We start from the raw sequence: 16,566 nt of genomic DNA on the forward strand, positions 1-16,566 counted from the left end.
AAACGCAAAGTGCATCCTTTTATATACATTTAATAACAGCACTTGTTTATCTGTCTGACACTTACAAGTTTTTGAGCTGCAGAAGTGCTCATCTAAAGTCTATTCAGTAGGGGAAAAAATAACGCAAGTGGAGTTCTTTGGAAGCAAAAAGTTTAAAACTAATTAACTAATTAATTAATTAATAATATTATATGCAGCATGTAAATATAATAATGCATGATATATCAGTACTATAATGTTTTCAGTTGTTATTGGCTATGCAAATTCATCAAAATTGGATTTTTAAATATTTTCATTATTTAAAGAAAACAACACGAAACATATTCTAACAACTAGTTAACTTGCATAGTTTTACATTTTTTAATCTATTTTGACAAAATAGTATAAATTTTTTTATTCGGCAGTTAGCGGTTATTGGCCATAACATGAAAATTGATTTTGTAATATCAGTATATCCATAAATAATCATTATCACTTGTTATTGAATATACATATTAGCTGATATTGTATTTTTTAATATTTTAATTATTTCACAACATTTTTTAAGACATTTTAAATATTTTTCTGATCTTGCATATATATATATATATATATATATATATATATATATATATATATATATATATATATATATATATATATATATATATATTACATTTATTACATTTATTATATTTTTTAATACTTTGACCAAATAGTATAGATTTTTATATTTGGCATCTATCAGTTATAGGCCTTGATAATTATAATCATCTTATTGGTTTTTGTATTATTGTATCCCTAAATAATCATTATCAGTTCTCATTAAATAAACATCTTGGCAGATATTGGATTTCTACATATTTTAATTATAAAAAAAAAAATTAAATACTTTATTTTAATGAATTGCATAGTTTAAATGAAAATTAACTTACATGATAATTATCATCATCTTATTGTTTCTTTTAATGACATCCCTAAATAATCATTATCATTTCTCATTGGATGTATATATTGGCAGATATTGGATTTTTTAAAGTATTTTAATTATTACAAAAATGTGTTCTTTATTTTAATAAACTTGCATAGTTACATTTTTTTATTTTTTTATTTTTTTAGCAAAATAGTGTAGACTTTTTATATTTGGCATTTATCAGTTATAGTCCATATGAAAATGCTCATCAGCTCATTGCTTTTGTAATATCGGTGCATCCTTAATCAAATCCAGTTAAGAAGCACTGCTGTGTGTTGCTCTATTTGGACCAAGCTTGCCATAGTCCTCAAGTTTAGTTCCACAGCTGCTGCTGCCACCTGCATTACCTGCAAGTTCAATCACACAGCCCCTGTCTGTCATGGATGCCAGCTCCCATGAAGCCCGGTGTCAAACACAGCCAAAGTCAAGCAAGTCTCCAAAAAACAGTCACTCTCTGCTGGTCGCGCAGTCTCTGTTTTGGCACATTGCTTCAGCAGCCCTTCAAAGAACCCCACCACGGTTCCAGCTCAATTGCCCCCATAAGGACCATTAAAAAAGCATCGTGGGAAATAAAGAACAAATAAAGAGTGGGGTGCTGGAGCATGGCAAGTATTAAATGCTGCAATCATTATTGTAGTTACCATGATGAGAGGGGAAAACAGCATGCTGATGAATGAGTGGCTGTAAATGCTGTTGCTGGTTAGTTCTTCTCCATTAGTACGCAGCGCCTGGCCCGTTCCCAGAGACCCAGCTCTCAGCCCGGGGCAGCTGCGCTCCTGCCTGTGTTCAACAGCTTGGTCCCGGAGTGAGGAGCAGTCTGACTGGGAGGGTAATGAGCTCGCTCCACCCAGAGCTGAACATCCAGCTGTGGGAGAAGAATCGTCCTTGCATGCACATCTTTGCTTAGGCAGGTGGTTTCGTGGTGGGGAGGGAAGCGGTTGGGGAATCTGGATATACATGTTATGGTAGATCTCTTTAAATATCTCATCTGTTCTCCTAGACAGTCGTGAGATTAAATGGAGCGCAAATTGGCTTGAGGCTGTTTCTCAGATTTTTCTCATGAGAAAACGAACTAAATAATTTTAAATGATCTCTTCTAGAGTTTGGAATGAGACTTCAACAGTGTTTCAAACTGTGTTCAGATTTGCAGGATATCAGAGTCTGACATTTCAGTTTGAGCTTCTTGTTTCTCATCAGTTGGAGAAATTCTATTCTATTCTATTCCACAGTTGTCTCATTTTTTATCTTTTTATTTTATTCATATTATTAATTATTAACTTTAATTCTAAAAATTAAAATTAAAAATAAATCAAATTAATGATTTTAAATGATAAAAGGATATTTAGACAAAAATTTACAATACGGATTGAAAATTTGATATCTATTTTATATTTTTGTTAAGTTTTAATTTTTATTTTTTTTTTAATTTTTAGTTTTTAAGTGTAATTTTGTTGTGATTGTGTTAAGCTTAACTTCACAAAAAATGAAAATTCTTTCATCATTTACTCACCCTCCACTTGTTCCAGAGCTGTATGAGTTTCTTTCTTCTGGTGAACACACACACACACACACACACACACACACACACACACACACACACACAAACTTTTGAATGATGTTGGAATGTTTGATTACTAACATTCTTTAGAATATCTTCTTTTTATGTGTTCAGCAGAAAAAAGAAACCATACAGGTTTGGAACAACTGGTTTAAATTTGTCTTTTTTTTAGTGTTTTGTGATGTGTTAAGTTATTGTAAATGTAATATATATGTATAATTATGTGTATTAATGTGTGTTACTGGTTGATGAAGTTAATTGATATCCATCAAGGAATTGATATTATATATTGTGCATCACTAGACAACATAACTAAAGAACCTAATTAACTTTCGTGAGTAATGAAAGAGAAAAGTCTGAGTAATAAAATCTTCCTCTGGAATGATTTATTCACTGTTTTCTTGATATATGGGAGAAGGCTGGATTTATGTGATGGTGGTTTTCATCAGTCCTAAAGCACTTAACCTGAGTGGCGGTGGGTATCCTCAACCAAAATCAATATGTGATGTACGATATACGGCTGTGTGCTGAGCACACATCGACTAATAGGTATTAGGGTGAGGACTGGGTAAGGAAAGAAGGATTAGGGTAATTGTGTTTTATCTGCCGTGGTCTTTAGTGGATTGCACTGAGGACACACACACATACACATACATACACACAATAGATAGAGAGATAGAGAGACCTCTCCAGTGACCTCTACAATACATAGATAGCAGTGAACTAGAGTGGAACCGGCTCTTGCACTGTGCTAACAGATGAAGATCAGATTTAAAAATCAAATTTATGGAGCAGAACTCCTTTTGAATTATTCAAATACAATAGAAGAATGGTCCTAAAACGTCATAAAAAAGTTAAATGTATTTTTTTTTTTTTAGCAAAAACTGTACATTTGTAGCAATGTGATGCTTATGTTTATTTAAACAAAATTATTTTAACTTATTTAGACAAAGTAGTATCACATTAAAATGTTGGCCATTTAATTGATTATCAGCCATTATTTAAAATACTAAATTTAATAGTTTAGAATTTTAATAATGGTGCAACCCCCCCTTTGTTTAGGACACAAACTGAAAGGTTAGGCTATTCATAATAAATTATAATAACATTTGCATCAAAGGCCTTTTATTATGCACCAGTTAAGTTAACTACCTGAATTACGTTTATAGTTTATAAATATTACTGAATAAGCAATTATATAATGAAGTTAAAATAAAATGTCACCGTTATCGCCTATTGTATTCCCCAGCATTAATTGCTGTCGTTTTCATCAAGGTAGTATTAAACCGCAGTTGAGGCAAACATAAGCTTTGAATAATAACTATCCATCCGTTTCCTCAGACTTGTTTGGATTAGGATCAGTTATAGCAGAGTAGCAAAATGGACAGTTTGAATCTGGCAGATTGACAGTGATTTGATTTGGACATCTGTCAGATGAAGCCCGTGGGCTGTAGGAAACCAAAAAGAACCATATGAGAGAGTCTCAAAACTCGAGTTGCTAACAACAAAACTACTAGATTGATTAACATTCAGTGGAAATCAGGATTGGAATCTCGCCATATGGTTTTTGGGTAGCCGAGTCTGTAGAAATTGACTGTAGATATTGAACAGACAGCTTCATCTGTGTGATAGCTCACACCTGGATGCATTGTCGACAGGCGCGGTGCCTCACCAAGCAGCAGGCCAGTCGGCAGATGTGTTCTCACATTAAATTACGCTGATGTCATTTCCCATGGGTAATGTCTCTGTTACAGTTACATCGGCACTCGGCAGACAGCATGAAGGAAAAATCCCTACTTTCCCACTTTTTTTTTTTTTTTTTTTTGGTGGGGTGGCGTCGCTTTCTATTCTTGCGAGCCGTATGACAGCGCGGTAGAGTAAGGAACTCCCAGCTGTAGGAAACCAGAGCAGATCTGGCTGGAGGTGCAGTTAGCTCATTCTCACTCATAGTCTGCTGGCGGTCCTCACCTCCCTCTTTTTCTCCAGCGCTGTCTCGCGTCTATTTTTTCCTGACAGATTTTTGACTGCATGTGCAGTGTAGTGTAATGAGTCGAGCACTTGGGGGGATCAGCTCATAATCAAAACAGCCTAATTTATTGATGATAGTCCATACAATAAGACATTCAGCCAGCTGCTGTGAAGAAACCTCAATGTCTAAGAATTAGTTATTATGAGGGATGGAGGAAACTGTTTCTTTTTTGGTTAAACCATTGTTAAAACTTTGATGAAAAGACCATTGAAAATGGAAAGATGTTTAATGTTGGTCCTCTTCATTGAGGCGTCACCTTAAAATAGTTTTGGAGATGGATGAATGGATGGATTGGTAAGTGGAGAGAGATGGATGTTTGAATGGTTGAATAAATGAAGAGTTGAATGGATAGATGGATGTTTGAATAGATAAATGGGTAGATGAATAGAAGGATAGTTTGATGCACAGGTAAATGTATGGGCAAGGAGATGGGTATTTGAATGAATAGATAGATGGATGGATGGATGGATGGATGGATTTTGTTCTCTGGCAAAAATCTGAATCCGAAACTTCACTGAAGACACTTGAAAGTGAATGTCTTTTGAATTTCTCATATCTTCCACTTTAATAACCACCACTCTTTTAAAAAACATGAAGTGCACCGCTCTATGCTTTATTCCTATCCCTTCAATCCTGAAATGAGCACACATGCATCATACCAGAAACATGACACAAGGAACAAGCAGAAGTCGATGAAAAGCCTTAAGGCTGCTCGTCATGAAAGTGCGGGAAGTGCAGAGAGTTTGTGGTTGTTTCTTAATGGAAGTTGCCAGCTGAGAGAGCACACTGAGAGAGATGTTAACTTACAGATTTTTGTGTTTTTTTTTTTTTTTTTTTTTTTGTGTTTGTTGTTTGTTTTTTTTTTGTGTGGGAAAAGATGCATTAACGGAGATGCGAGTGCTTTGAAGTCAAATTAGGTCTTATTCGAGTCATGATAGAGGGTGTGTAGAATCGACCGGATGTGGCGCCCTCTTCTGTCTCCTTATTATTTGATGGGGGTTTCAGGTCATTGTAGCCCGCATGAATGTCACTAGATGCCCAGTTGTCTTTGCTAAATGCATTTCTTAGTCAACTTGTCAGGCTGAAGGGAGATTAATGGCCCTGGTGGAGTGTGGGTGTTGTTTAGGGGTGCAGCACCACAGCTGGTGAGTGAACCTAGAGCCCTGTGCTGGAGGCCCGGCTGACCCCGTGTTCTCTGCTATGTACATCAGGGGCTCGATTCCAGGGCCCCCCTATAAAGTCAACGAATAGGCTGTGTCCAAAGAGATAAACGGCCCCTGATGTGGAACGGAGTATAACCTTGTAAAAATGTATATGTGTGTGTGTGTGTGTGTGTGTGTGCGCGCATGATGAGTATCCAGCAAGGGGTGGGTTAAGAAACCGAGCATATAAATAATTAATAATATGTACTGGCTTCTTTGTGAAGATGAACATCCATTGTGTATATGCCAGTCAATATTGAAGGTGGGGGGTTTTAAAAAGAAGCATTAGCTCTCTGTGCTGTTGACCTCATTATGTGGTTTAGAGTATAAAATAAACATTCATAGGCGAGAAGCCTAGTGAAATAAAGCTATGGATTAAAAACACATTTACCACTGATCTTTTGCCAGTATATTAATTTTCACTTCTACTGAATATTCATTTTTGCTCATTTTTGCTTTTATTTTTCACAGTGTGACAGATGAATAAAAGCATGGCATGGTGTCACAAGAAGATGAATCCTTTTCTTTTTGTGTGTGTGTTTTTGCCTGTTGCTGCCAATTGCAGTTTTTTTTTTTTTATTTGGAACCATTGTTCATTCCAGTTCTGCGTTTTCTTTTACTGTTGTTCTTTTATATATATAGAGAGAGAGGATTTACTGTTGATTTTTTTTTGTTTTTTTTTTTTTTTTTTGTGTATACACACACACACACACACACACACACACACTCACACAGTATATATGCATATATCATTTTAAATGCATCTAAGTCCTTTCCTTCAAATTGTCCTTTAAGTTTAAATGGATTGTTTTCCTTAATAGCTCATAAAAATTCACCAAAAACCAAGAGTAATATGTCAGATTCTGTTTTACTCACATTTTTTCCTTTCCCATTTAAACCACAAAGTTTGCAATTACAATTTTGCACTATTGTAGGCAGCGCTCTCCTTTAAATCACTATGAACTCAAAAGACTTGACATGTTTTTGGTCCAATTGCCCTTTTGTGTTTTTGCTGTCGTTCCAGCTCCCCCCTTTAAAACACTCCCAAGTATTCCCAAAAGCTTTTATTCTTGGTTTCCCCCTCCCTCCCTCACTGCCTCCCCCTTCTCACCCCTCCCAACCCTTTGTTAGAGACAGCCCCTCATCCACTCCCCCTCTCACTGTCTTCTCCTTCATTCGAGGCAGAGAGAGGGAATCATGAGCGTCCGTGCCGTAAGGATGCAGAAAACACGCTCTGTGCATTGTTTAACGTAACGGAGAGGTGGACTAAGTGTCATCGGCCAGTTTTTTTTCTTTTTTCCTGCTTTTTTCCTCTCAGGCTCCACTCATTTGTGCATGCCGCTCCCTGGCTCTTTGGCTGAGAAGCACTGGCTGAACACAGGCTTGCGCTGACAGAGTACCTGCTGCCTGGGGGATTTTCTGACATGAATAGCCGCGATCAGAGTATATGTTTTGTCTGGCAGTGAGCACTTCCTCTGAGGCTCAGCTGGAGCGAGTTTAAGCCCAGGACACAAGGAGGTACACCAGAAGAGGAACGGATGCTTGAGAGAGCTAAACGGAGATAGAAATTGCTTCTGACTCCAATGACAAGAAATGAGAACGGAAGAGCCACTTTTTCCAGAGTGACAAACAACTTGGCTGAGTCCACAACAGGAGCTTGTCTTGTCTCAGGAGTTATCCACTAAAAAGGACTGAGGACTAACAGCACTGTCCGAAGCAGTTGTCTAGTTTGCTTTGCGCGCATTGCCGTGGCAATCTCAGCTGTTCCTCGTATCTTGTTTCCGGCTGCCCGGATCAAGAAGCACGCCTCTACGCTGACAGGAGCATCTGGGGGAAGAGTGCTTACCAGACAATACCACTTTTGACTGTACGCTTCATCCAGAGTGCTTTCCAAAAAAGAGGGGAGGTCGCCAAAGAGGACCAGTGTTAAAGGATAGAGAAGGAGTTGAGGAAAAAGACCCTGCTGCTCACCGGGGCATATGGTTGAGCTTGTCAAAGACAGCTGCTGACTCTCTGTGGGCTAATTATTCATTCATTTAGGAGATTCAGCCTGGGGCGGGGGGAGAAAAGTTTCGACTTTTATGACCGAAGACGAGCCTAGTGTTGCAGTTCTCTTGAGGATTTAGGAAGGAGTCACTCTCCTAAAGTTTGTGTGTTTGTGTGTGAGAGCGAGGCTAATGACTCCAATTCCAGCTTGTGGTCAACCGAGTGTTTCCCTGGACAGACGGCTAGCGTGATGCCTAGCCACACCCGCAGTGCATTCTGACACATGCCACAATCAGAGCAGCCTGGCATCTTCATGCCTCTGTCGGGCACAGACAGGTGGCAGCACGTCCTGAAAGAAGGGAATTCATTGTGTCATAAAAAATTGCAAGCACCCCTTAAGACAAATCAAGAGGCAATTCATTACTAATTCACCAAGCCGTGGAGTTCTGCGCTTGCGGATTTAAAGTACAAAGTGCAGCGGGGATTGTTTGCACTCAGTTGTCGTGTTGCCAATCTAGGCCAGGGGTCCAGTGGAGTTTTCTGTCAGATACACTCGAGAGAACTCGCACTCTAACCTTTCATGACAAACCACCCCTGTGCTTGGGAAAGAAATGGAGGGATCGCCAGAGGGTTGGGGACTCTAGAACCTGTACCCTTCCAGAGTAGCTGTAATTTGGGAACAAAATGCGTTGCTTAGAGACTGCCGAAAGTATTTGTCTACGTTTTTCAGGAAGGAACTGCGATAAGAAGCACCACTGGAGTTTAAGCTGAAGCCATTTTCGGAGTTCTTTTGTCTATCCTTCTTCTCTGAGTCTGTTTGGAACGCTTGCCAACTTGGCGTACTTCAGGGACGGCGCGGAGTGGAGTATGACCAGTTGTCAGTACCCCACGCCGCCCCCAGAGCGGGACCGCATGTACCAGCACAAAGTGCCGCTGGTCGTGCGGTACTTCATGATTCCTTGCAACATCTGTCTCATACTGTTGGCCACCTCCACGCTCGGCTTCGCTGTACTCCTCTTCCTCAATAACTGTAGGTCACAGTTAGTGAAACATGACTTGCAGCGTATGTATATATATGTGTTTGTGTGTTCGTGTTTGTCCATGACCCCGTTGAGTTTTTGTGGTTTGATAAGTTAAAAATTAGTGGTCCTTTCCCTTGTGTGCTCTGTAGAGATTTCTTACAGTGAAGCTCAGGGAGGCAGAGGGGAGACACTTTGACGGATGGATGGTTCAATAAGGATCGATGGCAATCAAAAACTAATCCCTAATGCGTTGGCTTCGATCCCCTGCTTGACAGTGAAATGATTAAGGATGACACAGATAAACTGTCCTCATCCTACAAAGTGCTTGAACGCTTGTGTTTAAAAAACACTGCATGGTGGCGCTCTGTCATCCCTGAAGCAGTGGTATTTAGACTGCACAGTGGGATAAAGGGGGCAGATTAAATGCCTTTGGATGTGAAAGCTTGGCATTAGCGTCAGTGCTTACTGTATCTGCTTGAGTGAATCTGCAAACGCTTTGGTGTCTTAGGGTGCCCCGCCAGCCGGTGTGTGTTGCCAGATAGTTTTGGCACTGTGCTACAAAGAAAAGATTGGAGACGAAACGTGTACTCCAGAGCATGTCACAATGCGCTTTGATGAAATGGAGCAGCAGGTAATGCTGCTCTTTTCCTGGTTTAGATGTATTACTATCTCTGTCCTGTTTTATCTGCCTTTTTGCACCATTGGATCCTGGGTTTTCTTATTCTGTGAATTCTCAGTTACATAGAAACACGTTATCTAAGACTACAGTATGATTTCGGAGCTTTTGTAAGATTTTGCGAGTACGCTCTGCTAGAGAAAAAACTTAAATTGATTAGAAAATGGTCTTGCTATGCGTCAGTGCTGATGTCTTATTAAATTCTTAATGATATTGAAATTTAGATGACTTTTTAACAGGAAGCTTGTACAGTGGTTGTCAGACACACACACACACACACACACACACACACACACACACACACACACACACTTGAGTTCAGTGGCTGTCTTTGGCCATTCTCCAGCATTAAGCTTGTAAGATGCCATGTGAAATTACACTGCAGACTCTGGTGTGTTGTTAATAGAAATATTTGACAAATTGGGTCACAAAGTACCCAACAAAATTTAAATGAGCCCTTTGGTAGGGCCTCAGGCCACCTGAGTAAATATTAAAACACTGTTAAATTGTTACATAGAAGAATATATGTGACTTTGTTTTGTATAGAGACAATAATTTACACCTTTTAGATAGGAATATGTTTAGTATTTTTGAAAGAAAGGCCCTGGAAAGGAGAAAATTGTAAAAAAGAGAGCATTCAGCCCCATGCACCCTCTGTAAACCATTACATACCTCATTTCTCATAATCTTACCTGTGCCCTCACTTAAAGAGATCCACGGTGCCTCTACATTAGATCTATATTAAAAGACCAAAAAGAGCCCTTCATGAAATTCTAAAAATGTGCCCTCTCCATCCCTCAATAAAGGAGTCTGAGTGTGAGGTTCATTTATAAGCCGACCATGTCGCAAAATCGATTTAATCCAGACAGTTTCCATTAGATTTAAACATAAACTCAGTTAGAGCACTCCATCCCTGCTCCTCAAAGAAGAGTAAAAAACAGGACGGAGTGAAAGAAGTACCATTAACATGGAGAGGTGCATCGTAGCGTTTGAAAGCTTGTTGGAGTGGGATACAGACCAAAGGTTAGTCATTTCCATTTTCATTTAGCAGGCACAGAGAAGAGAGGCCACACAGGACTAGAGCTGCTCAGCTCCACAAGCAAATCCATCAGCCTATACATACACATCAGTAAAACAGAAAAGAAAAGAGGACAGACACTGAATGAAAACACATGGCTAGCATACTGTACGTAAAGAGGACAGACACTGAATGAAAACACATGGCTAGCATACTGTACGTATCTGCCTTCCTATGCTGTTTACATGAGTATTTAAAAAATAAATGATTAATTGCATGTTTGAAATGAAAGGATTGATTTAAATGTACATTAAATAGTAATATTTTATGCATTAATTTGCTTTTTTCTATAATAATCTGATTTATGTTTAGTTATTTTGCAGTCATTAACTCGCTCACTTCTTTATCATGTATTCTTAATTACTTCAGTACTTCTGCAGTTATATTCTTGGCTCGTTCTCAGTTTGAATTTTGGTTGAATAGAAATAATAGAGTATGTATTGATCTAATGCTACAGTACATTTAGTCTACTCAGATTTGCTTTGAATTGTGGTTTTTCACAAAAATATTGCGAATTCTTGGTGTGAGAATATTGGCATTGTATAAAAAATATTGCAATACTTTTCTCTGTCTTATTTTTAGCAATATTTAACATTTTCATTTTTGCAAATTTTAATTTAACGGAAATCATAACATGTTCATTGTATTATTGCAATTTCACCTATTCAGATTTGCTCTGATTTATCTTGTAGTTAATAAGTTAATTAACTCCAGTTAACTCTAGTTAACTCCATTTTCTTGGCATATAAATATCAGTATAGTATTATGAATTAAAATATTGCTTTGTCAATATTTAACATATTAATTTTAAAATACTAATTGGCCAAAAAAATAAATTATATAAACCATTCAACTGTAAAATTGTCAACTGTCCCTAGCAACAATTTCCTACATACAGTAGCTGTGCTAGCACATACAACAGCTTTGAATAATTTAACATAAAGAATTGCAGTGTTATTGCAGTGTGACCCAAGTATCAATATAATATTAGGTCCCTGCCGATTCCCTTAAAGGAAAAGTTCACACAAAAGAAAGATATTTTCAAAGTCAGTGGAGTCCAAACAGCATTGGTCTCCTTTGATTTTCATTGTATGAACTCTGAGACACTGAGACGTAAATATATTATTTTGTGATCCACAGAAGAAAGCACAGGTTAAAAACAACATAATTATGTGCTTATGTCTTTAAGTAAAGCAAATGTGCTTGAGGTGATTTCTCAGCCGCATATCATTACATGTGAAACAAACGTTACCGTGAGACCTGCACAGACAGTTGTTTTGTCCTCTACTGCCACTGGACATATAAGAAAGAAGAGCTGTGCTTGGGGGCGTCACAGGGTTATGCATTACAGTGTGGAGCAGTATATGTTTTATCTCTATGATACGAATCTGTGTGTGTGTTATTCACCCTCAGCTCTGGCGATGTTTCCCGGAGGATGAAACGCTGTAACTGTCATGATTGACTCTCGGACCAGTTCAACAAACACTTCATTATTCAAGGAGAGAAGCACAGCAAGCCGTTTCCTCTCTCTCTCTCTCGCTTCCTCGTTCCCTCGCACCTCTGTTTTTCTGTCTCTCTCTCTCTCCCTCTCTCCAGCGCCGGCTCTCTAGTCTTCCTTGCGCTCAGTTGTTGACAAGCAATTTGAAGTGAGCCTAAAATTAAACTCTATCCTGGCAGTTGGGGGTGCTGGTGAAGAGAGGAGCAGAGATTCCAGCTCCGGCCCTTTGTGTGGGAGAGAGAGAAAGAGAGGGAGAGAGAGAGAGAGAGAGAGAGAGAGAGAGTGTAAGTGCAACTGGCTGGCTGGGCAATTGATGTGATAGTTTTGTGGTGTTGGTTATTTCTGCCTGCAGAAGCAGGGTGTTGTAGCTGCACTTTAGCTAGATGGCTTCATGCGCCGTGTTGTTGAAACGCCGGTTCTGTCAAGAGTAATAAGGTACGCGAGTGCACCGTTTTCAAAATCACTTCGGTTTGGAGGAAAGTTAGACTGAGTGGGGTCGCTTCCAACTTCTGTGGCAGTTCTCGCTTTCAGTCGGTGCTGATTTTAATGAGTTTCAGCCCAACACGTTTGGCTGGTTTTGTAGTCTGAATATTTTAACATTTATTAGTGTAACAGCTTAAACTGGTAGTTCACCCAAAAATTTAAATCCTGTCATCATTTGCTCACCCTTGTGTTGTTCCAAACCTGTATAACTTTCTTCTTTTGTGAAACACAAAAGAAAATAATATGAAAAATGTCTCAATGTTTGTTTTATCCTTACTATAAAAGTCAATGGGATTCAGTGTTGTTTTGAACCACATTGACTTTCACTGTGTCTAAAATCACTTAAAACATTCTTCAAAGTATCTTCTTTTATAATAGTCTTTTGTGGGGGTTTGTTGCTTTTGTATGATGTATGTACGGAAGGCCTGAAGGGACATGCATTATTGTTTTCCTGTCTTGTTTTCTTGCGATCTGTAATTTTCTTGTGACCTCAACATAAGTTGTTTTTGTGATGTTGATTTCTCAGGCATTTTCTCAAGCATTACCATGCATATGTTCTATTCCCTTGAACTGGCTTAAAATGAAAATTAAAACACATGTTCAGAGTCTCTACAGTGTTTGAAACTATAAAGTTGTAGCTTCCTTCACGAATGCCATACTGTTAGACAGTAGAGTGCTCTATCACTGACAGACATAAAAACGTTTCAGCTTCAATGAGTTGCTGAAATAAACTCAATTATTCTTATCCATGTTGCAGCAGTATGAACATAGAAATGGCCACGAAAAAGCAACAGAAAACTTTTGTTATTTAAGAAAAAATCAGAAGAAAATAGTTGAGATTTTAATAAAATGATTTTTAAAATGATGAAAGAATTAAGTCATTGTTGTCAAGATCACAAGAGAATCAAGTCAGTATCTCCAGAAAACAAATGTTTCATTTGTTTGTTGTTTTTTGATGTGTTTTGGTGATTCATCTGTCCAACCAGACATTTCAATGTCTGACCAAGAACATTTGGTTTAGTCTTGCATGAAAACCAATTTTTGTGGCTTTTTGATGTAGGCTACAGCCTGTGAATGCAATTGTATGTTACTAGTTCAAAAGTTATTGCATGTGAATTTAATTTTTTGTTACTATTAAATAAGATAAAAAAAAATAAATATATTTTATGTTATTTTTATGTATATTTTTTTTACAAAGACTGAATTTATTTGCTTTAATATATAGTAACATCAATATTATGAAATTTTTAGGATTTCAGCAGGCATTACTTCAGTGTCACTTGATCCTTCAGAAATCATTCTAATATTTTAATATAATATGCTGAAACATTTCTTATAATTATCAATGCTGAAAACTAATATATATATATATTTTTTTTTTCAAAAATTAAGTTTTGATATATGTACGGTAGGAAATTTACAAAATGTATTCATGGAACATGATCTTTACTTAATACTCTATTGATTTTTGGCATAAAAGAAAAATCGATTATTTCGACCCATACAGTGTATTGTTGCGTATTGCTACAAATATACCCGTGCTGCTTATGACTAGTTTTGTGGTCCAGGGTCACATATAAAACATTGTAAATGTTTTTAGTGTCACTTTTGATCACTTGAACACTTTTTGATATAATGAGCCTTTACTGAATAAAAAGTATTAATTTATTTTTTTAAAAATTAATAAATAATCTTACTGCCCCCAAACTTTTATTGAAAAATTATGTTTTTAACATTTATTTCAGTGCTGTAAGTGCATTACTGCAAACAAATCTGACAGCATGTCATGCCATGGATGCAGTTGATAGAGCTCAAGTTGTATTTAACCCACAATATTCCTTTAATCTCATATTCCAACTGATCTCTCTTAATCTATTCTTTTTGAGATTTAACCTCTGTGAAAGAGTCATGTAGTCCACTGTCCACCCACTCATTCGAAATGACTGCTAACCGCCTGGGACCGTCCGGATGTCTTCCTTTTAACTAATGTGCCTCTCTCTCTTCTTCCTCCGCAGATAAACCTGTTCACTTCACACCGGCTCCTCCTCCTGATGGTAAGTCCCATAAGAATTCCCCTGACCGGAGTGTTTTCAACCTGCCCAGATAATGATCTCAGCTCAGGCCCGTTTGCTGTTTGAAGTGGGCGTCCTCGCCGTGTCGCTTCCCACTGCCGGCTTGTGTGTAGCCTATTAACATGGTCAGCGAGAAGCAGGGAGGGACATCTGCTTTGATGTAGAAATCTCCTGACATCTTGATTTATTTAGACTGGTGTGATGCAGTGTGGCTGACGTCTCGGGCATGTGGCTAAAGTTTTCCCACATACCCTTGGGACGCAGCTTCGTTTATTACTAAAGCTGATTAGCTGATCGCTTTTGCCAAGTTTATGAATATAAATCTCAATATTAAATGAGGTATTGTTTCTCTAGTTGTCACCATGCACTGAGAGTCATTAATTATCCAACAACAATTTATTGGCAAATGGCATATCTCTGCACAGATAAATTGGGAGAAACAGCTGGTTTCCCCACTCTGTTAATGAATATTTATATGCAACAACATGAAATGGGCTTTGGAGGTTACTCCTGAGCTGCTGGCAGTGGAGATGCTTCTCTTTATGAGCTTCATTATGGACACCATCGTAAATACTCCAACAAAATAGCTGCATGTGTGTGGGTGTAGTTGGTATCAATGCGCCGAAATTACATGTGGTATAATTAACTCCAGTGCACACGTGAATACATTTTAAAAGTTTTCAGCGTGGTTGTTAGCACTGAACCAGACCTGAATGACCAAAGGAGCAGCAAACAAACCGTAATAACGCTCTGAGAACAATGCTGTGTTCGTTTTTCTCACATTTTTATGATTGGATCATGGCTTTTGTATACTGGTGAAAATGTTAAACACTATTTTTTTTCCAGTAATTTTGTTGAGATTACAACTGCATTTGAAGAAACGGCTCTGTTGGATCTAGGCTCGATTTGCACAATAATTGCCCAATCACCTGCTTCGTAGGATGTTCTGTCTGAGGCCTTGAGAAAAGGCTTGTGTTGAAAATCCAGGCTTTAAGATGAATTTTATTCCCCTGCAGCTACAACACAATAGTTATTATCTCCTTGAAACACTGTCCATGCGGCACTGCTGGGTAATTATGTCTGATTGATGTTTTGATTAACCTTACTCCTTACCAAGAGATCGGAAACTCGTAAAATTTTACTTAAAATGTATACATCTGACTCGTAGAGAAATAGAGGCTTCTAACGGCTTTTTAATAGAAGTTTAATGACATTAGAGATTGCTTTGAAAACCTGCAGTACTGAGAGAAATTGCGAGGCACCGAGTGAAGTTGCAAAACTCCATTCCCCCTTTGATGCTTTCCGAACTGTGGGCTATTGATCACACCACACATTTTCGATACATGGATGTTTCTTCTTCCCTGCCTGTTTGTTTCCGCTCTAGCCGAGTGTTTAAAAGCCGCAGCCAGCTCTTAATTACATTTCCGATTGTTCTGCGAGTTCTCAGGCGGACAGTACTTCATGTGCCAGACCTACACAAGCCTGGAGAAAAGCTCCCCTCCCAGCTATCTCATCCCCTGCCCCACGGCCGCTGTCTTCAGAGGCCATTAAGCGTCAAGGGAGATCGGTTGTCCAATTACACTTCCATCCCCGATCCTTCATTGCCATATTAATTCGTTACAAGACTGAAATGCACTTGTATAAAAGCCTGTGCATTAGGAAAATGAGCATGAGAGAGAAAACATGTCCCCTGTTCCAAGGACGTAATGACATTCCCAGACCAAATGATTCACAGATATTTAATTAAACGGAATCACATCACAGACATCTAAGTATCCCCCTATTACAAGCACAATTGAAGTATTTCCCCTTCAAATGACAGAAACCAATCTGTATTGAAGTCTCCCCCACTTTTGAAGCATATTTGTATGTGCATCTGCTCAATAAAAGATGTTTAATCACTAGCTGAAACCTGACAATGCAACAAAGCAACCTTTAATTAGTGTCGTTTTGTAGGCCGTTTGTTAAGCGGATGTCCTTCAGAGTTTAAGTCGCTCAAGTCGGCAAACC

At 38.3% G+C, this 16,566-nt stretch overlaps 1 protein-coding gene across 13 annotated transcripts in view; it reads left to right on the forward strand.

The window, feature by feature from the left end:
- LOC109045073 (agrin-like) overlaps positions 1-16,566 on the forward strand; it is a 243,045-nt gene that overhangs the window by 88,401 nt on the left and 138,078 nt on the right. For 9 of the 13 annotated variants that reach the window (XM_042751067.1, XM_042751065.1, XM_042751070.1 and 6 more), the window contains one exon: positions 14,500-14,538. In XM_042751067.1, the coding sequence (XP_042607001.1) occupies positions 14,500-14,538 (39 nt within the window). Of the gene's footprint in view, positions 1-6,901; positions 8,791-14,499; positions 14,539-16,566 lie in introns of those variants that run through there. The other 4 variants (XM_042751075.1, XM_042751076.1, XM_042751079.1 and 1 more) reach the window with 2 other exon arrangements.

The sequence above is a fragment of the Cyprinus carpio genome, chromosome B23 (genome assembly GCF_018340385.1).
Source record: "Cyprinus carpio isolate SPL01 chromosome B23, ASM1834038v1, whole genome shotgun sequence".
Classification (NCBI taxonomy): Eukaryota; Metazoa; Chordata; class Actinopteri; order Cypriniformes; family Cyprinidae; genus Cyprinus; species Cyprinus carpio.